Source organism: Lynx canadensis, chromosome A2 (genome assembly GCF_007474595.2).
Source record: "Lynx canadensis isolate LIC74 chromosome A2, mLynCan4.pri.v2, whole genome shotgun sequence".
Lineage (NCBI taxonomy): Eukaryota > Metazoa > Chordata > Mammalia > Carnivora > Felidae > Lynx > Lynx canadensis.
In genome coordinates, this window is record NC_044304.2 from 64,374,116 (window position 1) to 64,398,909 (window position 24,794).

General features: G+C 43.3%; 1 protein-coding gene across 1 annotated transcript in view; it reads left to right on the plus strand.

The window, feature by feature from the left end:
* Positions 1–24,570, plus strand: part of VWC2 (von Willebrand factor C domain containing 2) — a 79,461-nt gene extending 54,891 nt beyond the window's left edge. The window contains exons 7-8 of the mRNA XM_030294551.1: positions 7,956–7,976; positions 24,046–24,570. Of these exons, the coding sequence (XP_030150411.1) occupies positions 7,956–7,976; positions 24,046–24,209 (185 nt within the window). The 3' untranslated portion in view covers positions 24,210–24,570. The remainder of the gene's footprint in view (positions 1–7,955; positions 7,977–24,045) is intronic.
* The last annotated feature ends 224 nt before the right edge of the window (positions 24,571–24,794 follow it).

Sequence of the window (24,794 nt, forward strand, 5' to 3'; positions counted from 1 at the left end):
CTTTACTCCTGCTTGCAGGTACAGTAGGTAATTCGGGGCCTGACTCAAAGGGAGTGGCGTTCATCAACAGCTCTGTCCCAGTCCCAGTTGGGAAGTCCCTGGGCTGCAATCTTTGTGATCTGAAATGTCCCCTTCCTGGTACACAGTAGGTCTTTCTCTTTGGTTCTTTTTTTTTTTTTAATGTTTATTTATTTTTGAGGGAGAGAAAGAGAGACAGCATGAGCAGGAGAGGGGCAGAAAGAGAAGGAGACACAGAATCAGAAGCAGGCTTCAAGCTCTGAGCTGTCAGCACAGAGCCCGACATGGGGCTTGAACTCACAGACTGTGCGATCGTGACCGTTGAGTGAAGTCAGTGCTTAACCAACTGAGCCACCCAGACACCTCTCTTTGGTTCTTGATTCATTTCTTTGACTAGTTTTTTTTTTTTTTTTTTAAGGAAGCTTTTTACCATCTTTGCTAATTTTTAGGTGTGCCTGCTATTGTCAGTGGAATATTTCTCTCCCTCTCTTTTCTGTGTACGTATTTTAAAGCCTCAGAAAGTTACTTGGTTTTCTGAGTATCATTTATTTCTCAGTCCATCATCCTATACTGGTTAATATATAATGCTGAATTCTATATATTTATATTTGCTTTTAAAATTTTGTATTTCCGGGGCACCTGGGTGGCTCAGTTGATTAAGTGTCCAACTCTTGAATTCAGTTTCAGGTCATGATCTCACAGTCGCGAGATCGAGTCCCGTGTCAGGCTCTGTGCCAGGTGTGGAGCCTGCTTAAGATTCTCTGTCTCTCTCTCCCTCTGCCCCTCCCCAGATCATGCTCTCTCTTTCAGTAAAATAAAGTAAAGTAAATAAAATAAACTTTTATATTTCTATTTATGGATGGATCTGGATTTCCTTCAGGTTACCGTCTTTATCAGGCTTTGGTACTCAGTCCTCCTGGCTTCATGCTATTCCTGGGAGGCTCTTCATTTATTCCCAAGACGGAGGAGTTTAAAGAACAGCAGGATTGGAGGTTACATTGAAATCAAATGTCAGTTTACCTGGCCTTGGTGTCTTTATCGAATAGTCGAATTTCAATCATTTCTATGGTAACTCGCCTATTCAGGTGTTTCGCCCTTTCTGGGGTTCTCCGTTCCATCCTCGGGAGCCAAGATCTTGTCCTGAGACCCATCCCGGTGCAGTTCTTTTTCCTGAAGAAGCCAGTTCCGTGTCTCACTTGCGTTCAGTTGTCCTCAGGAGTTACTGGCCCAGGATGTGACGAGGTGACGATAAATATGCTTGAGCAGAAGGAGGAGAGCCTGGCTCCACTGCCTGGGCCCTACTCTCCCAGTTGGCTTCCCCTTTTGTTTCCCAGCTCAGGTCTTGAGCGTGCCGCCTGCCTACGAGATACTCCACCCCATCTGGTATGATAGCTTCTCCTACGGAGACTTTCAAAAGACCAGGCCTGAAATTACGTTGGGGGTAACAGCAAGTCTGGATGACAGTGAACTCATAAAATGCTTAAAAAATTAAAAGAGCTCATCCCTACACCTCTAACCGTGGGCAAAACATCTCTTTGTCTTCATTTGCTGTGGATTTAGTTGTTTCTGTCCTCTTGGGAAATAATCAGAAGGAGACTCAAGATATGTGTTATTAGACCCGCAAAATGTGTGCCATAGTTTCTTTGAGAACTTCTTTTTTTAAAGCATTTTATTTTTTTATTTTTTTCATCACAACAAGTGCACTCCTTAATCCCCATCATCTATTTTCCCGATCCCCCACCCACCTCCCCTCTGGTAACCATCTGTTTGTTCTCTATAGTTAAGAGTCTGTTTCTTGGTTTGTCTGTCTTTTTTCTCCCCTTGGCTCATTTGTTTCTTAAACTCCACATATGAGTGAAACACATGGTATTGTCTTTCTCTGACTGGCTTATTTCACTTAGCATTATTGTCTAGCTCCATACACATTATTGCCAATGGCAAGACATCATTCTTTTTTATGGCTGAATAATATTGCATTGTATGTATACGACGTCTTTATCCATTCATCAGTCACTTGGGGTGTTTCCATATCTTGGCTATTGGGGTGCATGTGTCCCTTTGAATTAGTGGTTTTGTATTTTGGGGGGTAAATACCCGGTGGTGTGGTTTCTGGATTGTAGGGTAGTTCTACTTTTAACTTTCAGAGGAACCTGCATACTGTTTTGCCGTGGTGGCTGCACCAGTCTGCATTCCCACCAACAGTGCAAGGGCTCCCCTTTCTCTGCATCCTCGCTAACATCTGTTGTTTCCTGAGTCATTCATTTTAGCCATTCTCCCAGCTGTGAGGTGGTATCTCATCGTGGCTTTGATTTGTATTTCCGTGATGATGAGTGATGTTGAGCATTTTTTCATGTCTGTTGGCATCTGGATGTCTTCTTTGATGCCTTGATGTATCAGTGAAACACATCACAATATTATTCTAGGATATATTAATTTTCCCTATATGCCTTTGATTTGGTTAAATTCCTTTTAACATAACTACAGATAGGCTTTTGAAAGGAAGTTTTTCTTTTTGTGGAGTAGGGTAAGCATCCAGCTCTTGGTTTCACCTCACAGTTTCATGAGTTCGAGCCCTGCATTGGGATCCGTGCTGACAGTGTGGAGCCTGCTTGGGATTCTGTCTGCCTCTCTCTCTGCCCCTCCCCCACTCGTACTGTCTGTCTCTGTCTCTCTCAAAATAAATAAATAAACTTTAAAAAAAGTCAGAACATCCCTCTTTTTAAAATAGTGATTGAAACTACTTTTTATCTAATAAGAACAATTTTTAGTAATTTAGTTTAGCACTATTACAGCCCTATAGTTGAATTTATGGATATATTTATAAGCAATGAACACCCATTAAAATAAAAATGTTTATTATTCACTATAGTCAATCTCTGAGTAAAGTTTTGCTATTCTTTGTTTAAAGTAGTCCTGAGAATAAATTATGTTTTTACATCATTTTATATGCCTAAGAGCAAATGAACACAGCTTCTCGATAAGCATCCAAGCACCACCTGCTTGCTTAACTGTTGCACACAGATTGTTTTTCCCATTTTAAAAATTATTCAAAACAGAAGATGATTGTGCCTAAATATTTAAGAATGGATTTACACATGCCGTAAAACTTAACAAACTGGAGGTATCATTAATATTCATTCCCCTTCCTGACGGGGAATTTGTCGAACGCTTTCAAACGGGAGTAGGATCATCGACTCCTGAATATTTCTCTCTGTTCCGCAAAGCCTGCCCCCTGGCTCCCCACCTCATCTTGTAACATTGCGGCAATAAGGAGCAGATTAGAAAAAGAGAGAGGAAAACATTATTTTTCCATATCAATGAACTGCCACTGTGTTTATCACCCTGTTCTCTTTTATTCTTTAACCGTGTACATCGTGTAGTTCAGATTTCCACTCTAATGGTTGGATACAACTGTGTAAGGTGGGTAGGAAAAGAGGGTGGGGGGGGGGGGGGAGGGAGAGCAACAGACAGACAGACCCAAGCGTTGTGCTGCCACACTGATGTTTGCCTTCCCCACCCCCAGATTTCAGATGGAGAGATTAATGTGGAACGCTTGGAAATGTCACGTTCAGCATGGGAAAAGAACTTATCGTAACGGAATCGGATTCTCTGCTCTAATTCCTAAAAAGGGAATTAAGGCAATTTTTAAGAAGCAATTATGTATTTTTCTTGGCTGAATTCTGTTGCACCTCATCCCTGCTTACTGAAGCAGCAGCCAGCCCAAGGCTCAGTCCGCCCTTCGACAGGACTGGCAGGGATCCACGTGTCCTCTGGCCTGTCCCCCGCTGCTCTGTCGCCCAGGGTTTCTCTGCCCCAGTGCGCCAGGCTGTCCCTCTGAGACAGAGAAACTAAGACAAGATCAGAGATTGGCACTCAGAGGCGTCTGGGTGGCTCAGTCGGTTAAGCTACTGACTTCGGCTCAGGTCATGATCTCGCAGTTTGTGGATTCAGGCCCTACATTGGGCTCTCCAGCTTAGAACCTGGAGCCTGCTTCGGATTCTGTGTCTCTTTCTCTCTCTATCCCTCCGCTGCTTGTACTCTGTCATTCTCTCTTGAAATAAATAAAAACATTGAAAGAAAAAAAAAGAAAGAAATTGATACTTAGAAAACAAACTCTTTGACCAAACCAAAGATAAAGGTCTAACTTCTAACAAGTCAGATAAAAAGAAGAAAAACATTAATTTATAAAATTAGGAGAAAAATACAAGCTATGAGTTGTGGGGCTGAATTTGTATTACTGAGGAATCCATTGTACAATTGTAAGTTTTAATACATAGATGATTATTGAATAAAATATTAAAATCTCAAAGAAGTTAAAAAATAAATAAATAAATATATAAATAAAATCTCAAAGAAGTGGGATACTTCTGGGCTTACTAAAAATGTCCCAAAAGCAGAAGTAGAAAACTAGAATGGTCTTAAAAGCTTGTAAGAAATTGAAGTAATTGTTAATTTAGTTTCAGAAAAGTTCTCATGGTGACTTTTTGCAAGTTTTCAAGAAGCAAATAATAGGTATCTAGTTAAAATTAACACATAAAAGGAGAGAAAGTGTCTCGATAAATTTAATAAAATTAGGATCATTACACCACAGCCAAATTAAAAAGAAAATTGCTCTGACAAACTGCAGAAAAATCCCATGTTTCGATAGAGATATGACAGTGAACTAAATATAAGCAAAATATATTCTGAAATGTAATAGCTCCCGAAATAAATCGGATTTTTTCTAAAAACTTTTTTTTTTAACTACAAGAAATGTCTGTTTCTACTCAGCCTAACGCTAAGAGTGAAACGCCAAGATACGCTTTTTAAGAAAATAATACCTGTTCTCCTTTTATCTGTTACAACACTGGGGGCAAAATGGATGCTTGTAGAGTAACCTAAATTATTCAATTACACAGCCCCCAAAATAATGGGAAGCTAACATAATACATAATAGAATTCGGTTGTTTCTTTGGATCCAAGATACACTATACAAAGTGGAATTTTAGGGAAGGGAAGGAAAGATACGCGTCCAGCAAAGGAAAGAAATGCTGTGCAGCTGCTGTGGGCCAGGCACGCGTCCGGACGGGGGTGCGGCGTGAACGCGGTACACAGGAACTGCCGAGGTGCCTTTCTCCTGGGGACAGATGGGAAGGGGGGGCGGGAGGACCCTCTCCTGGGGACAGATGGGAAGGGGGGCAGGAGGCAGGCAGCACAGAGGAGGGATGGACTGGCTGGCTGCTGGCTGCATCCCTCTGCCCTTCTCACCTGCAAGGACAGGGGCGGGGCCAGCGGGAAGCCCAGGGTGGCCCAGGGGGAGCCCAGAGGCCCTGAGGCTTGGAGTACTGGGACCCCGGGAGGCCTTGGAGGTTGTGGGGAGTCAGTGGTCATCCCACGCTTTGCAGGGTAAAGCAGGTGGGGGTGCTGGTGCTTGGGGGCGGCATCTGAGAAAGAGACAGGAGTCCAAGATGCCTCTGGGTTCAGCTCTGTGCAACCAGAGGCTCCCGCCAAAGGGAGAGCTGCAGAATAAGGAAGTTTGGGGAAGATCAGAGTTAAATTTCTGATGCAAATTCGAAAAGGCCCCAGGGGTGTCCGAGGGGACCATGACAGGTTGGAGCCCAGAGGCTGGGGAGCCGCAGGGGATGGAGGGCGGGGAGCTGGGTGGTGTCTGAAGCTACCAGTCTGGGTGAATGCCAAGTACATCCCGGGCACCACCGTGTGGTGATGGGAGAAGAAACCCCGGCAAACTGGGCTTGAGTCTGCGCGGCTCTGAGTCACTTTTCGTAAAAGCCCTGGAGAATTCAGACATAAAGAATGTTCGTGCTTGAAGGTGTGGGTTCGCCGTTTTAGCCTGACCTCTGCAACAATAATGGCGTTTCCTGTAGCCATAAACCCTTGAGTTAAAATGCCTCGTGTTATAGAGGCAATTTAAACTGATGTGACTGTACTTTCTGATTTGATTTTCCAAATGGGTATTTCTTCAAGTATTTCACGGGCATGCTTTGGTATGCGTAAAGGCTAAAATGTTCTTTCTTCATTCATTTCTATTATAAGATTTCCCTCTTCATTTCTCCGTATAATATGATGAATTGCTTTCTGTAGGAATGAGGTATTGCTTAAAATTAAATCTATTTAGATTTTCTGATGGTCGATTTGTATTTATGTTCCCTGCCGGCCACCCTTTGGTTCTCTTCTTTTGGTTTTTCTTCCTTGCTTTTAACTAAAAAGATTCAGCTTTAGTAGACACAGAGATCTCATCTTAACGACTGTGGGACCCCATGAGACTTTGCTGCTTTATGTTTATGGGTCTTTTTTTAGGTTAGTTTTTGTGGGTTTTGTTCAGTTTTGTTTTACTTTGCTTTCAAACATGTTTTGTTTGCTTTTATCCTTTCAGTGATTTTAAAAAGTCATCTGATTTTGGTTCCCTTTGGAGTTTCACCTCAATTTCAGGACTATTCTGTGTCCATGGCAGAGTCTGTCTGCAGGTGCATTGTTTTAAAAAAAAAATTAATGTTTATTTTTGAGAGAGAGAGAGACACGGAGAGTGAGCAGGGAGAAACAGAGGGAGGGAGACACAGAATCCAAAGCAGGCTCCAGGCTCTGAGCCGTCATCACAGAGCCTGACCCCGGGGCTTGAACTCACGAACTGTGAAGTCAGATGCTCAACTGAGCTACCAGGCACCCCTCCAAAATTGAGATCCTGTTCAGATAACAATTTAGGTGTGGTATCAGGCTATAAAGTTACGGTTCTGGTATGTGCTATTCTGTTAGGACTATAGTGGGTTTTTTTTTTTTTTTTCCTATTTCACAACATTATGATTGATCCCAGGCTTGATGCTCAGATTTGGTGAAGTCCCTCAGCCTTTGTGCGGGCTCGGTGGGGAGCATCCGCAGTGGGGAGGGAGGGATGCACCGCTGGGACTTTGAAGGCCAGGTTGAAGCTGGGAGCCCTGTCTCAGTGCAGCCCCGGTCCCAGGGGGTGGGCAGAATTCTGAACACACAAGGGCATCCCTGCGGACCTGGAACTCCTCCTCGGGGATCCCACACGTGGCTTTTGACGTTGACCACTGAACCTTTACTGGAAGGAAAAGTGCAAATTGGAAAGGAATGACAGACTCAATCAACATGGCTTGTAAATAGCCCACTGAATTCCCGAAGCCTCTGAGGGTCTTCAGCAACAGCCCACCCATGTCCCTGTGTGTCACCATCACTCATTCTTACTTGAGATTTTGAAACAGGGAGGCTATCTGGCACGGTAGGTAGATGGCCTCCAGAAAACTCCAGAGACAAGTATACATTTTGCAAAAGAAAGTCTAATATCTAACCTCAGCTCTACTCTCTTGATATTTCTGGGTTTCCTTTCTCTGGCCTATACGATGGTAACATCTTACCGGCCTCTGCAGGTGAACGTGCCCCCTTCCCGGGCTACCTATGATCTGTTCCTTTCTCCTTTGAGAATGGTGAGTCAGATACACATGGACAACAAAATTCTAAACCCGTGCTCTGTTCTTAGCCATGATGAAACAGGGTGTATGCAGAAAAGTCCCACTGAGGTCAGCTCTAAGGCTGGATTGAGTATACACACATTTAAAACAAAAACAAAACAGGGGTGCCTGGGTAGCTCAGTCGGATAAGCATCCGACTCCAAAGCATTCCCAGACTCCTGAGCCACACATGTGCAAGGCCAGGCCAGCAGAACCCAAGCAGAAAGCAGCGGCGGGTGCCTGGGACTTGGGCAGAGGTCTTTCTGGGGATCGCAGGGCTGAGGACGGGGACGGCATCGAGGGCCCTCCAAGGCAGAGGAGCCCCCACAGACATCAGTGGCTTTCAACTGAGACATCCCCAGGGTAGTGACGGGGAGACCAGCAGACCAGCCCCAACAATGCCGACAGTCTGCTGTCAGCTGGATCAAGGCACCACTCCCGTCCCCTGCCACCCGTGCCAAAGGCATCGCCCACAGCCTTCACAATGTTGCCCTAACATCTAATAAAAAATGGCCAGGCAGGCCAAGAAAAAAGACCAAATGACCCAGATGAAGAACACCACAGAATAGGAAATAAGAAACAGACTCACAGTTTATCAAGAAATATTAAATATCACACGGGGTTTTTGAAGAACTCTGTTAATGCTCAAGGAGACAGAGGAAAAGCTGGAGAATGTCCCTGAGAACCGGATCGCATTGAAAAAGTTGTAAAATTGAAAAATGCAAAAAGAAACTCCGAATTCAGTAGAAGGTTACTAAAAGAGGAGGCAGATGCAGAGAGCAGGTGCTCTAGAACGTGCATCCGTCGGGGCACCTGGGTGGCTCAGCTGGTTAAGTAAGTGTCTTGACTTTGGCTCCAGTCAGGATCTCGTGGTTTGTGAGTTTGAGCCCTGAATCAGGCTGTGTGCAGACAGCACCATGGAACCTGCTTGGGATTTTCTGTCTCTCTCTGACCCCTCTCCCCGTAAAAATAAACATTGAAGAAAAGAAAGAGAGAGAAGAAAGAAAGAAGAAGAAAGAAAGAGAAGAAAATAAATAAAGAAAAAAAAGGAGAGAGAGGAAAGAAAGAAAGAAGAAAAGAAAGAAAGTCCAACCATAGAAATACCCAGATGAGGTAGACAGAGGAAAGAGAGTGGGGACAAAAGTAATGTAAAGGGTTCATAGAAAGACAGAAGGTCTGACGTACTACTGTTTTCATCGCAGAAGGAATAAAGGGACAGAATGGAATGGGGGGGGGGGAAAGCAACCCTGAAAAAAAGCTGGTCAAGGAAGTCCAACAGAAGTCACAAGTCCAGAAACTTTACTCACCTGGAGTAGAATAAACCCAGAGAAATCCAGCAGCAACACAAAGAGTAAAAACCCACCGAAAACCAAAGAGCCCAGAAGTCTTGGGAGCGAACTGAAGGAGGGACATTTTATCTTTGAGGGAACAAAGCCCTATCCAGCACCAATGGCTCAGCGAGGGTTCTAGAGGGCAGGGAAGTGTAGCAGGGGCTTGAAGTACGAAAATAATTTACACCTAGAACTCCACGAGCCACAGAAGTATCCTCCGGAAATGAAGGCTCCACAAAAATACTTCTAGTCCTCCTGAAAACACAACAGAAGAGAAATCGTGGGGTGTGGCCAGCGGGCCCCACACGACAGAGGCTACTCGAAGGAGCATTTCAGGCAGAAAAATATCCAAGCTAAGAGAGGAGATCAAAGGGAAGAGAAGTGTGGGATTAATCCCCAAGAAGACAACAGAGGAAGAAAAAGCAATCAAAACAGATGGGACAAATGAAAGTAAGTCCCAAGGCCATACGTTTCAGCCCAAATGTATTCAGCATTGTGTCAAATAAAAATTCAGTATGATTAAAAGATAAAGATTTTCACAGAGGTGTTTTTTTTTTCTTTTAACTCTATCTTCTGCTTTCAAAAGATGTTTTAACTATAAGACAAAAAAAAAAATGTTGGGGCACCTGAGTAGCTCAGTCAGTTAAGTGTCTAACTCATGATTTTGGCTCAGGTCATGATCTCACAGTTGCGAGTTCAAGCCTTTGGGCTCTTCACTGACAGTGTAGAGCTTGCTTAGGACTCTCTCTCTGTCTACCCCTCTCCTGTCCATGCTGTCTCTCTCTCTCTCTCTCTCTCAAAATAAATAAACTTAAAAATTTTTTGAATGTTGAATGTAGACGGACCCTGTAAGCTAACCAGTGGAAGCAGTTGGTGCTACGTTGATGTCTGATAATGTATCATTTTTTAAAAACTTTATTTATTTTTGAGAAAGGGAGATAGCGTGCATGCATGAGCGAGGGAGGGGCAAAGAGATAGGGAGAGAGAGAGAATCCCAAGCAGGCACCACACTGTCAGCTTGGAGCCCGATGCAGGGCTCAATCCCACGAACTGTGAGATGATGACCGAGCCGAAATCAGGAGTGGGATGCTTAACTGACTGAGCCACGCAGGTGCCCCTGACTTAGATTTTAAGGCAAGATCCGTCACGAGAGACCAGCGCTAAAAGGATCACTATAATAAGAACACGTCACGAATCTAAATGTATATGTACCTAATTGCATACCCTTAAAGTATGTGAAGCAAAATTTGGAAGAGCCAAAAGCAAAGACAGCAATTTCATAATTATAACTGGAAATCTGACTCGCAGTCACATATCAGACAAAGGACCCTCCCGTGGGATGTGAAGATCTCTTACAAATGAAGAAGAAAATCTTGACAACCCAGTGGACACTAATGACAAAAGATTTGGATGGCGCACTTCGAAAGGGAAGATCGAAGTCATCCGTGATCAGGGAAATGCAAATTAAAACCACAATCTAATATTATGACACATCCACCAGACCTGATCAAATAGAATAAAAACTAACAGTAAAAGATGTTGCCAAGAATCCGGATGAACGGGAATTACCACGTGCTGATTCTGGGAGTCTGAATGGCACAGGTGCTTTGGGAAAATGTGTATGTATGCATTTCTGCTACGACTGAAAGGTCACATACCTGACCACCCCACTCCTGAGGTGGGAGCACTACCAACATCATGTCTAAGAATGTTGACAGCAGGGGCGCCTGGGTGGCTCAGTCGGTTAAGTGTCCGACTTCAGCTCAGGTCATGATCACATGGTTTGTGGGGTCAAGCCCCGTGTCAGGCTCTGTGCTGACAGCACGGATCCTGCTTGAGATTCTCTCTCTCTCTCTCTCTCTCTCTCTCTCTCTCTCTCTCTCAAAATAAATAAACTTAAAATAAAGTAAAATAGTTTAAAAAGAAAAAAGAATGTTTACACCAGCTTATAGTCCCATGACAGCTACCACTATGCTACTCTAGCCTCTACTATTGACACAAATTTGGAAGGCAAACACCTATCAATAATAGAAAGGATAAATGAACTATAGAATATTCACAAAATGGAACACGGTACAATGGACGGGGTGGCTCAGACAGTTGAGCCTCCGACCCTTGATTTCTGCTCAGTTCATGATCTCACCATCACCGGATGGAGCCCCGAGTCGGGCCCCATGCTGAGCACAGAGCCTGCTTTAGATTCTCTCTCTCCCCTTCTCTGTCTGCCCCCCTCCCACTCGTGCTCTCTCTCTCAAAAATAAAAAATAAAAAAACCAGAATGAACTAAATACAGCCGCATGCAGCAGCCTGGGTGAATCACGTGAGCATTGCACTGGGGACAGCATGCTCTGGACGGGTGTGCACGCAATGATTCTGAGCCTACCACGTGCAGACACGGACACCCTTACGACTTCTGCTGAGCCTCGAGGCCCCGGGCACCAGGGGCTTCTCAGGTCCCAGCAGTGTCCTGTCCTGATCCTTGGTTGGCGTGGCAGGTTCAGGGTGTGTTGACTTGTGTTCGCTACAACTAAGTGTTTGTGCATTTTTCTGGACAATGAAAAGTATGTAAAAAGGTCAACAAGACAGTACCTTCCGGAGCTTACCAGGTGAGGGTCCAGCAAGCTTCTCACACAACAGTGGGTCTGTATCGATGTTCAACAAGTAATGGTTACCTGCTGTCGTCTGTGTGTGTGTTGGGGACACGTTTTTCTTCACAGGCATGTAGAGTGTTCTTTTCACTGCAATCGGCGTTTTATTAGGGGCACCTGGGTGGCTCAGTCGGTAAAGCGTCAGACTTCAGCTCAGGTCATGATTTCACAGTTTATGGGTTCGAGCCCTGCGTTGGGCTCTGTGCTGACAGCTCAGAGCCTGGAGCCTGCTTTGGAGCCTGGAACCTGCTTTGGGTTCTGTGACTCCCTCTCTCGCTGCCCCTTCCCTGCTCACATTCTGTTTCTCAAAAATGGATAATAAAACATTAAAAAAAAATTAATCAGCGTTTTACTGCTTGCTGGATCGCTGGTGCACGGGCTCTGTCCCTCCCTCTCCTGCTTGTGCACCCGCCGTGTATGATTTCGCTGAGGCCTTTCCTCTGCCGGTCCTCCTCCAGCATGCACCGTAGACTGTCCCCCTCACACGCTCACCAGCGACAGGACATTCCCAATCTCTTGCTTTTTTTAAAAAATATTTTTTAATGTTTATTTATTTTTGACAGAGAGAGAGGTAGAGCATGAGTGGGGGAGGGGCAGAGAGAGAGGGAGTCACAGAATCTGAAGCAGGGTCCAGGCTCCGAGCTGTCAGCACAGAGCCCGACGCGGGGCTCAAACCCACAGACTGCTAGATCATGACCTGAACCAAAGTGGGACGCTTAACCGACTGAGCCACCCAGGCGCCCCCCAATCTCTTGCTTTTAACACAGCCTTAAACACATGTCCAGTACTGAGGTCAACTGTTTTCTTCTCCTGGTTTTAATGGATTCTTACCAGTTGCTAATGCGATTTATAATTCTGTAACTAAGTTCAGTAAAAATGTGTTAGAGACATTTGGGGCGGTGTGGGCTGGGAGATGGGCCTGTGGGGGGCATCCTTATGGGTACATTGTCCTGTGGTGCCCCCCAGTGTCCACCTGGGGGCTCTGCATGCACCATGCGAAGGGATCAGCCATCCTTTCCACACGTATTTTATTGCCTCCTGTTCCAGACACCGATCTGCAGAATAGAAATGGCCATCATGGTATTAATAACTGTGCATAAAGGCCTTCATGGTTAAGTGAGTTTAGAACAGGCACACGCAAGCCCTTCCTCCGAGCTTATCAGCACCTATTAGCAGAGTGAAGCCTCCGGAAAGATCTTCAGGAGAGGAACCCCATCTGAGTTGTTTAATGAAACCTGACCCCACTTTATTTAACAGTGGGGACTTTTTTTAAACAGCAAACCTTTCGCCATTTCTCAGAACTTTGGAAGATACTTCTCTCGTTCCTTCGAGCCTGCCGTATTATTTCCCCCAAAGCGTTTTCTGAGAACTTTTGCTTCACTTAAAAATGAAGGAATGGGGCACCTGGGTGGCTCAGTTGGTTGAGTGTCTGACTCATGATTTCAGCTCAGGTCATGATCCCAGGGTCGTGGGATCGAGCCCCACGTCCAGGTCTGTGCTGAGCGTGGAGACTGCTTGGGATTCTCTCTCTCCCTCTGCCGCTCCCCTGAAGTCCCCTCCCCCGATTGTGTGCTCGCTTGCTCTCTCTCTCAAAAAAAAAAAAAAAAATTGAAGAACTATTTTGTTTCTTGAATTTCAATGCAGAGTGGGTGGTATATGATAAATTGGATCCACTTGGAAGAACAGGAGAAAGATGACCCAGCAGTTATCCCCTAAGGTCCGGGAATCAGAATAAGGGCGGGTTCCCAGGAAGCCGAAAGGAAGCATAAACTGTGTGGAACATTGTGTGTCCTCACAGCATGCGCCCAGAGCCACCCCGAGGGCAGGATATTAATTTTCCAGAACTGTTTCTTTTGAAGAAGAAGGTTTTCTACAGAGACCAAGTCTGTTTAGTTTTCATGCATAATTTAGTGCCATTTAAATTTTTTCCTTGTTTTAATTGCTCTTTTTTTCCCCACTTTCTGGTTAAAAAATGATTTTGTACTAGACCCTTCCCAGAAGAGCATGCATGTGCCCGTGATCATGTATGCACACACAAACACGTGAACATATACTTGGTTATTTCATTTGACTTGGCGGGGAGATGAAAATGCATGTTAGGAAAACGGTATTTCCTGGCTTTTTGAGACCAATGCCCTACGAATCTAACATACACCAGGTATATGAGAGGGAAATTGAAATGCGTTAGATGTTGCTTCCTCTGTGCAAATAACAGCGGGAGATTTCATCTTCAGAAGTCAGATTTGTGGGGTAGGGAACACGATTTACAACAGGGTAGGGAAGACGTAGCTGTTTCAAGATGGGAAACTGATGTGGAGTTCGGTATACTTGGGAATTAATCTTATTTTAATGCATGGCTCCAAAGGAAAGAATGCCAATAGTCTAGTGCCTGAAATAAAATGAGCTGCCTTGAGCCAGTGCTGGCCCCGCTGGGCTCCTACACCGCATGGATTTCTGCTCCGTTGCCCTGTCATTCTTGTGTGCTGGGCTGTTCCTCAATGTTTGGTCTTTGATGGAAGAGAAGGAGATATGCCTCCAGGCACCTGTGGAGACCTTTCTTCATTAATTCCATGTCTAATTGCTGCTTTCCATTGCTTGCTGTCAAAATCTGAAGCATATTGGCAACTTACCCATCCGCAGGGCTGTATTAGTTTTATTTTAGTCATGTCCATTCATTATTGAATTCTAAAACTGTAACCTGATTGTGTATTTCCTGAGCTCCAGCCCTGTGCTGCCTAAAGTCCTTGACCCTGGGATGAAATGGCAGCTTAGTTGTGGCTCCTGTCCCCAGGGGCTCCCAGCCCATCGCTGGGCACTGAGGCTGTCACTGGGGAAGGTGGTTCTGTGGGAGACCCAGGAGTAGCCAGGAGGGATCCTTCATATGACAAATGTCCCAGCAGGTTCAAGCTTGATTTAGAATTTGTGAGCTTCAGCCTAAAGTATCGTGAGTTCGGTACACCCTAAATGAACACCCGTCATGGGCTAATTGTGCTGGTAACCAGGGTAAAACGGGGAACTCAACACAGACTGCACTTGAAGAGATGGAGTGTGGAGGCCCTGAAGGGAATGAGACGCTCCTTCCCATGGACGGCCCTCCATGAGCAGGCACCATGCCCGTTGGCTCTGAGCTATTCTGATTCTGTGCATCAGCCACAGAGAAGGGGGTGCACCTGTTCATGGCGTCCAGATGGTATAAACAACAGCTTTCACAATTGCAAATCCTTTGCCCTGACATCAAATTAACACAGAGAGGTTGAGTTTATCAATGTCTATCTAACAATGTCTGTTAACTTAAATGGCTGTCCCAGATGTAAGAAAAGCATTATGTACTGTGTTCATTATGAAATTAGCCATCTTTAGCCAGCGGCCTCTAATAACAACCAGGCCAGGTGAACATAATGTAATGTATCAGTAATTAACATGAGCCATGTAACTTGACTCATACTTGGTCTAAATCTTGTTTTCCATGTTTGTGAAATTTTTCAGTGTGCTTCATGTTTCTGTTAAAGTAGCATATAAATATGAAAGTTAAATTTATAAATAGATTAATTGATAAAGATTAAAAACTGTTTCTCTCTATCCCCCTAGTTACTAAGGAGGTACACTATATGGAGGTTTATTTGCCCGTGAATGATGATAGTGGCCAGAATCTATTTTTAGTCATCAGGATTCTCTGCAGTAATTTGTATTTTAGTGTACCAACTTATCATGAGCATTTTTCCCCCTCAAGATCCTTAATAGTTCTTGAGTTACAAGTCTGTAAAATTAAATGTCTCATGAAAATAAAAATACAACCCATCCACACCTGCAAGACACCAGCTGAAGCAGTTCTGGAAGGAAAACTTATCAAACTAAATGCTGATTTTAAAAAAGAGGAAAATTCTTGGGGCGCCTGGGTGGCGCAGTTGGTTAAGCGTCCAACTTCAGCCAGGTCACGATCTCGCGGTCCGTGAGTTCGAGCCCCGCATCAGGCTCTGGGCTGATGGCTCAGAGCCTGGAGCCTGTTTCCGATTCTGTGTCTCCCTCTCTCTCTGCCCCTCCCCCGTTCATGCTCTGTCTCTCTCTGTCCCAAAAATACATAAACGTTGAAAAAAAAATTAAAAAAACAAAAAAGAGGAAAATTCTCAAGTCAATTAAGTCACTTCAAGAAGCTAGGAAAAGAAAGGCAAAATAAACCGAAAGTAGTAGAAAGAAAAAATAATGAAGATGAGAACAAAAATCAATAAAATTGAAAACAGAAAATCACTAGAGAAAAATCAGTGAAACAAAAACTGATTCCTTGAAAAGATTCACAAAATTGATAAACGCCTCCAGCAAAACAAAAGATTTTAGGGGTGGAGAAAAGACAAATTACTCATAAAAGAAAGAAAACAAGAGATTCCACTCTACACTCAACAGACATTAAAAGGAATACTGTCAGTAGCTCTACGTACATGAATTTCACAAATTAAAAGGTATGAACCAATTCCTTGAAAAATAAAAACTACCCCAAATCATCTGAATAGGAAATTGATAACTTATATGAAAACTATTCAGGAAATTGAATTCATCATTTTTTTTTCAACGTTTATTTATTTTTGGGACAGAGAGAGACAGACCATGAACGGGCAAGGGGCAGAGAGAGAGGGAGACACAGAATCGGAAACAGGCTCCAGGCTCTGAGCCATCAGCCCAGAGCCCGACGCGGGGCTCAAACTCACGGACCGCGAGATCGTGACCTGGCTGAAGTCGGACGCTTAACCGACTGCGCCACCCAGGCGCCCCTGAATTCATCATTTTTAAAACTCCCCTCAAAACCACTTATGTGGTTTCATTGGAGAATAATACCAAATATTTAAAAAATTGATACCACCTCAACACAATGTCTTCCAACAATAGAGGAGGGAACACTTTCGAACCCATTCAATGAAGTCCGTGTTATATCCCGCATAAATATAAACAAAATTGCTTACTACAATATTAAACAAAATACTCTAATATATATAAAGAAGTTTACACTGTGACCAAGTGAGATTTATTCCAGGTATGTAAAACTGGTTCAGTCTTCAAAAATCAATCATTGCTGTTTCCAGGTGCCTTTCTATCCTAAAAACGTAAAAAGTTCAACAAACTGAAAAGTCAGTAACTCTTCTTAGACCCGCCAGAGATCTGAGGTCACAGCCTGTAACTGACAAATTGCTGGAGGTTCAGTGTGGATGAGTCTGACAGTCAAAAATGCCAGCAGGACCCGGTCCTGGGAGAGGGTTCCCATAATTTTATGCACTCTGATGTCTTATGGAAGGTAGAGGGACCAAGTATCCATTTTGAAATCTTTCAGGTCATTCTATTCTTTTTAACAAGGTCTGCCGTCCAGGGAAAATATTTGACCAGAGCCAGCTTAACCCTCTGGAGTTTTATCAGGACATAACTGACCCAGAGTAAGGGAAATACCCAACTCCTCACTTCAGCCTTCCACATGGGAGAAGGGAAGCACCCAAGTGCAGCCCATTCTAGCCATCCTGGACAACCAAAGTGGGGGTGGGGACTAAGAAGCACTTGTAAAGTTCACAGTTCAGAGGCAAAGGCTCATGGAAAGACCGAGACCTGGTCATAGGATACAGAATGCTTCCCCTCCCTCCACCCCTTACCTTACCATCATCTTACTAAAGTTCTATTTACAGCACTTCCTTTTACCCAATATACTATGTATTTAACTGTCAAAAAAAAAAAAAATTACAAGGCATACTCAAAGGTCAAAAACACAGAGATGAGCAACCCTCAGAATCCAAGTCAGGCATGGCATGTTAGAATTATCAAACCAGGATTTTAAAATAACTGTGATTAGTATGCTAAGGGTTCTAATGGAAATAGCAGACAATGCGCAAGAATGGATGGGTAATGTAAGTTGAGTGATGGAAGCTCTAAAAATCAAAAAGAAATGCCAGGATGCTAGAAGAATGCTAGAGATCAAAAACAGTAACATAAATGAAGAATTCCTTTGATGGGCTCATAAGCAGAATATCCAAGATCCATAGACCATCTACATAAGGTGTAATACATGCATGACGGGGACATCAGAAGGGGAAGATGCCTAAAAAAAAACAGAAGCAAAATTTGAGACAATGACTAAGAATTTCCCCCAAATTAATGTTACACACCAAGCACAGATCCAGGAAGCCTAGAGAATACCATGCAGAATAAATACCAGAAAACCGCCTACACCTAGGCATACCATATTCAAACTTCAGAATATCAAAGATAAGCAAAGAATCTTGAAAGAATTCAGAGGTAAAAGCACCTTTCCTACAGAGGAGCAAATACAGGGACTGCATTCGACTTCTCCTAGGAAACCATCCAAGCAAGTAGAGAAAAATAGTTGGTGTTGAGAGAATTCTGCGCCCTGCAAAATTATCCTTGACAAGTGAAAGAGAAATAAAGACTTCCTCCGGCAAACAAAAATTAAGGGGCCTTTCTGCCAAGGGACCTCCCTGGCAAGAAATGTTAAAAGAAGCTCTTTAGAGAGAAGGGAAATGCAGAAACTTGGATCTACATAAAGGAAGAGCACCAGAGAATGAATAAGTAAAGGCAAAACAAAAACTTCTATTTTTCATATTCTTAAATGATCTACTAGATAATAGTCCATTCCAAATGATTCAGGAGGCAATGTGTTTGGTTATGTATGCTGATGTATGTAGTTGGATAGCTACCTTTATTTATGTTTATGGAGAAGTGAAATGAATAATAGTGATGCAGTGGCTGGGAGCGAGGAATTAGGATTATTTGTTATTATTTGTCATTATTCACACCACTCTGGAGACACAATAGCGTTATTTGAAAGCAGACTTGGATCATTTGTAAATGTATAGTGCAAACTCTAGGATTAACAGTTAAAAAAAAAGTTTAAAAAAATACAAAAGAAGTATAAAATGTGTTTAAAAAAGAGAGAAAATGTAATCATAATAAATGCTCAGTTAAATCCAGAAAAGGCAAGAAGATAAGGAAACAAGAGTAAGAACAAAGAATAAGGGGAACAGAAAACAACAAATCTGGTAGATAGAAATCTAATTATATCAATAAACACTTTAATTTTATTTTTCAGAGAGACAGCATGCACAAGCAGAGGAGAGGAACAGAGAGAGAGAGAGAGAGAGAGAGAGAGAGAATCTCAAGCAGGCTGCACACACAGTACAGAGCCAGATGCAGGCCTCAATCCCATGACTGTGAGATTATGATCTGAACCAAAATCAAGAATAAGATGCTCAACCAACTGAGCCACCCAGGCACCCCTCAGTGACCACTTTAAATATTAATGGCCTAAAAGATAGAAGTAGAGTGAATCAGAACTTTAAGACCCAGCTATCTATTGTTCATGAGAAACCCAATTTAAACATAAAACACATATATATTTAAAGGAAGTGGATGGAGAAAAATATATTATTTTAACACTAATTAAAAGAAAGCAGGAGTAGCTATATTAATTTCAAAGTAGACTTCAGAACAAAGAAAGATATCACAGATAAAGAAGGTCTGGGGTGCCTGGGTGGCTCAGTCGGTTGGTTGTCCAACTTCAGTTCAAGTCATGATCTTGCAGTTCATGGGTTCGAGCCCTGCATCAGGCTCTATGCTGACATCTCAGAACCTGGAGCCTGCTTTGGATTCTGTGTCTCCCTCTCTTTCTGCCCCTCTCCCGCTCATGCTCTGTCTCTCTCTCTCTCAAAAATAAATAACCATGAATTTTTTTCTTAAAAAAAGAAGGTAATTAACATAAAGATAAACAGGTCAGTTCTCCAAGAAGACATAATAATCCTACATGTGATATTCACCAGCAACAGAGTGTCAGAATACACGAGGGAAAATAACCAATAGAAATGCAAGAAGAAACACATGAATTCACTATTACGTTGGAGACTTCAACATCTGCTATTAGAAGTGGACAGATCCAGCAGACAGAAAATCAGTAAGGACATAGTTGAACTCAGTACCTTCAATCAACTGGTTACAACTGACATCTATTGAGTATTTTATCCAACAGTGGCACAATACACATTCTTCTCAAGTTCACATGGATTATTTGCCAAGATAAACCACAGTCTAGTCCACAAAACACACTGTGATACATTTAAAAGAATAGAAATCCTATGGTGTCTGCCCTCAGACCACAGTGGAATTAAAGCAGGAATCAGCAACAGAAAGATGCCTGGAAAATCCAGATACTTGGCAATGGACAACAGACTTCTAAATAACACCTGGATCAAAAAAGAAGTCCCAAGAGAAATTTGAAAACTGAATTTTGAACTTCATTAAAATGAAAACACAACTTAATCAGAATTTGTGGGGTGCAGCAAAAGCAGTGCTTAGAGGAGTACTTATGGCATTGAATGCATATATTAGAAAATAAGAAAGTACTAAAATCAGTCTAAACTTCATCTGAGGAAACTAGAAAGAGACGAGCTAATTAAATCCAAATAAGCAGAAGGAAAAAAATTAATAAAAATTTGAGGAGAAATCAATTAAATTGAAAATGGGAAATTAACAGAGAAAGTCAAAGAAATCAGGATTTGGTTCTTTGAAAAAAGTCAATACAGTTGAGAAGCCTCTAGCCAGGCTAACTAAAGAGAAAAGAGAGAGGACACAAATTAGTAATATTGTGAAATAGGAGACCTCACTCCAGACCCCACAGATATTAAAAAGATAATAAAGGGATACAATGAACAATTCTGTGCCTACAAATTAGACAATCTACATGAACTGACAGTGTGGTATGATGACTAGATCAATAAACAGAATTGGGAACCCAGAAATAAACCTGCACACATATAGTGACCCGATCTTTGACAAAGGAGTCAACACAGGACAATGAAGATTATCTTTTTAATAAATGGCGGTAGAACTATTAGGCATCCATATGCAAAAATATATAACCATACAGTATTTGTCTTTCTCTGAATGACTTATTTCACTTAGAATTAATACTTTTTAGGTCCATCCAGGTGGCTGCGAATAGCAAGATCTCATTCTTTTTGATGGCTGAGTAGTATTCCATTGTGTATATATTCCACATCTTTTTTTATCCATTCACCTATCAATGGACTTTCAGAGAGCTTCCATATCTTGGTGATTAGAAATAATGGTACAACAACATAGGGGTTCACATATCTTTTTTTTAAATGTTCATTTAGTTTTTGAGAGAGAGAGACAGAGACAGAGACAGAGCATGAGTTGGGGAGGGAGAGAGAGAGAGGCAGACACAGAATCTGAACTGGGCTCCAGGCTCTGAGCTGTCAGCACAGAGCCCGATGTGGGGCTCAAAGTCATGGACCACAAGATCATGACCTGAGCCGAAGTTGGATGCTTAACCAACTGAGCCACCCAGGTGCCCCTGCACATATCTTTTCAAATTAGTGTTTTTGTTTTTTTGGGTGAATACCCAGTAGCAGAATACCCAGGACAGTAGTTCTATTTTTAATTTTCTGAGGAATCTCTATACTGTTTTCCACAGTGGTTGCACCAATTTGCATTCCCACCAATAGTGCACAAGGGTCCCATTTCTCTACATCTTTGCCAACATTTGTTATTTCTTGTCTTTTTGATTTTGGCCATTCTGAGAGGTGTGAGGTGATATCTCATTGTGGTTTTGATATGCACTGATGATGGTTGATGTTGAGGATCTTTGTATGTGTCTGTTGTCTTCATTAGAAGTATCTATATAGGTCTTCTGCCCATCTGTAATTCAGGCTATTAAAGCTCAAAACAACTATATTGCTTATTCCAAGATCACATAACTATCAAGCAGTGGTATCAGACTTTGAATCCAGATTTTTCTGGAGTAGAGACCTGTAAATACCTATACCTATGAGTACGGGTTTTCTGGGCAATTATGGTGTGTCTTCTATGTGCAAAGCACACTGACAGAGTTTAGGGCAAATTAGGAGATGGTGTCCTTAAATTAAACTCTGCAAAGGAGACAAATGGAAAGAAAGCATGCCAAAGAGAGTGAGAATATAAGATTCATGGGTGTTTCACTTGCCGAGTAGGGCAGGTATTGACAAAGTGAGTCCTTCCCAGAGCATGGCCATGGCACTAGCCGGCTCTGACCTCACAGAGCTGAGGAAGCCATCCCTTCCTGAGGAGCTTGGAAGGCAGCCCTGAGTGGGTTTAGTGGGAATGTGCAGAGACAAAGGACCTCATGTTGGCCTACTGGGTGGGCAAGGGTATGTATGTGTTTAAAATATTGCAGTTTGGGGCACCTGGGTGGCTCAGTTGGTTAAGCGTCCAACTCTTGATCTCAGCTCAGGTCACGAGCTCACAGTTTGTGAGATCATCATCGGGTTCTGCACTGACAGTGCAGAGCCTGCTTGGGATTCTCTCTCTCCCCCTCTCTCTGCCCTTCCCCACTCATGTTCTATCTCTCTTTCTCTCAAAATAAATAAGTAAACTTTAAAAATAAAGAAACAGAGGGGCACCTGGGTGGCTCAGTCGGTTGGGCGTCTGGCTTCGGCTCAGGTCATGATCTCGCGGTTCATGAGTTCGGGCCCCACATCAAGCTCTCTGCTGACAGCTCAGAGCCTGGAGCCTGCTTCAGATTCTGTGTCTCCCTCTCTCTCTGCCCTTCCCCTGTTCATCCTCTCTCTCTCTCTCAAAAATAAATAAACACTAAAAAAATTTTTAAAAATAAAAATAAAGTAAAATATGGCAGTTCACCATAGCTGACAGAGGGGAGGGACTTGACCACCCCTGGCAAGACTGAAGCACCAGCAGGCTGGAGACACAGGACCAGCGCTCAGCAGAGAGAGGGTTGGAGCTGCAACACGGCTTCCTCCCCAGATGGATTATTGCTAACATTTCAAGGTCTCCAAGGGAGAAAAAATGAAGTCAAGAGATGAATCCTAGGACTGGGTGGGGAGGCTGAGGGCAAGAAGAGAGCAGAGTCCCTGGAGGGAGAAGGGGTTGTGTGCACTGGGACACGGGTTCCAGTGTGTGACAGTTAGGAGCTAGTACACTTTGCAGCTTGGCTAATGTGAAAAACAGTAGCCATAAAAACATGAGTTTTTCTGCCTAGAATTATTCTGTTGTGTGTTTTTTTTACAACTTTCTTTTTCTTTTTTTTAAGTTTATTTATTTTTTTTTTATTTAAAAATTTTTTTTTTCAACGTGTATTTATTTTTGGGACAGAGAGAGACAGAGCATGAACGGGGGAGGGGCAGAGAGAGAGGGAGACACAGTATCAGAAACAGGCTCCAGGCTCTGAGCCATCAGCCCAGAGCCCCACGCGGGGCTCGAACTCACGGACCGCGAGATCGTGACCTGGCTGAAGTCGGACGCTTAACCGACTGCGCCACCCAGGCGCCCCTAAGTTTATTTGTTTTAAGAGAGAGAGAAGGGAGAGAGTCCCAAGCAGGCTCTACACCATCAACAGGGAGCCTGACGTGGGGCTTGAACTCACGAACCATGAAGTCATGACCTGAGCTGAAATCAACAGCCACTTAACTGAGCCACCCAGGAACCCCTAGAATTATTCTGTTTTCATCGTGGAGCTTGTTTGGATTAGTTTATTTTTACAAATGGTGTCGGTGAATGAATGTCTTTCGTCTCTTTTATGACTTCACACATCACAGTTCAGCCTACTTTCGTAGTGGGCATATTATCAAAGACCGTGGAAGCAAAGGAAGGGAGAATGAGAATGTGACTCGCTGCTGAAGTTCAGTGCTGGGAGCCCTTGTTGAGGCCATGGTAACTCCTGACATTTCCACTCTGGTGGGAGGTTTGGAGGCAGCTGTTCAGATCCGGATCAGCTGCGTGAACCATAACATAAAAACAGTTCGTGTCAACTCACGTTGGCAACCATTCCTTCATATCCCTGACCTTCCATAGAGCATGATGCAGGTGGCAGAGAAGCTTACGGCTGACGCTGAGATTTGTAGGGATCTTTGGCCCGCGTGGAAGCCTGGGGAAGACGCACAGGCTGGTAAACGCTAAGACGGTGCTTTTCAAAAGCGTGGGCCCCAGACCACCATTCGTGGCAGCAGCACCTGAGAACTTGTCATCAAAGCAGATCCTCTGGCCCCATCCCACACTTCGTGAGTCAGACACTCTGGGGGTGGGACCAGCAGCCAATGTTTCAGGAGCCCCTCAGGTCATTGATTCGTATGGTGACATCTAGAAACCTGCCGCTTGCTTATTTAAGCTCTCTCTTGTAAAGGTGCCTTGGAGAATCAGACTCAGCCTGGCTCTTTGAAAGTTACATTTCACTAACTTTTTCCTGTGATTACTTAGAATTAAATCAAATGGTGTGATTACATATAATACATATATTACAAAATATTACAAAAATTACATCCATTACAAAATATATGTAAGCCGGTGTGACTTACATATAAGGCCCCAAAATGGAACCTTTCGTGAAAATCACAGTATTGCCACTCGTAAAAACATGTAAATAATGCCAGTTTCATTTCACACACAAAAAAGGTGGGGGTACTTCATATTATTTAAAGCATAGCTTTCCCACTGTCACCCGTGGGACAGTGAACACAACATATCCTGTGAAGCTGACTGCCGAATCAAATACATTATAGATTAACGCTCGCTGCGAGTATAACACGTTTTTCTGCATTCCAGGTCCAAACTGCTTTGCAGAAACTGCTGTCATCCCAGCTGGAAGAGAAGTGAAGACGGACGAGTGTACCATATGTCACTGTACTTACGAGGAAGGGACGTGGAGAATTGAAAGACAGGCCATGTGCACGAGGCACGAATGCCGGCAGGTGTAGACACGGGGCCATAAAAAACAGACGTTTTTCTAGAATATTTTACAGACGTGAACACTCTAGATGACTCTGGGGAATGTCATCCAAAAGGAGAAGACTTTTGATGAGGAGTGTGCAAAGTTGTGCGTACCTTTTGCGCTTCTTGGTAACCGTTTCCTGCAGAAGAAGGAAATGGGTCTATTTCAAAACGTCCACAAGAACTTTGGGCACAAAACCCCCTCTCTAAATAAATGTGCTATTTTCACAGTAAGTACACCGAAGTACACTATTATATATTAAATGTATTTCTATAATCCCTCTATTAGAGAGCTTATATAAATGTTTTCTATAGATACAGATTAAAAATGCTGTGTTGTCAACCGCCTTCACTGCGTACCTGCATATCTGCTTCCTTTCTGATTCCATCACACGAGGTTGTTTGTGGTGGCTGATTCGGCCTCACCTCTCGGAACACTGCACCCGTCGATGGCCCATACGATGATGAAATCCGGAAATCCTGCCCCCATTCTGTTTCATCACAGAGATCGATCTAGTGTCCTTAGGAGATCCAGTCTACTTCACATAAATATATTTCCTTCTTCTGATGAC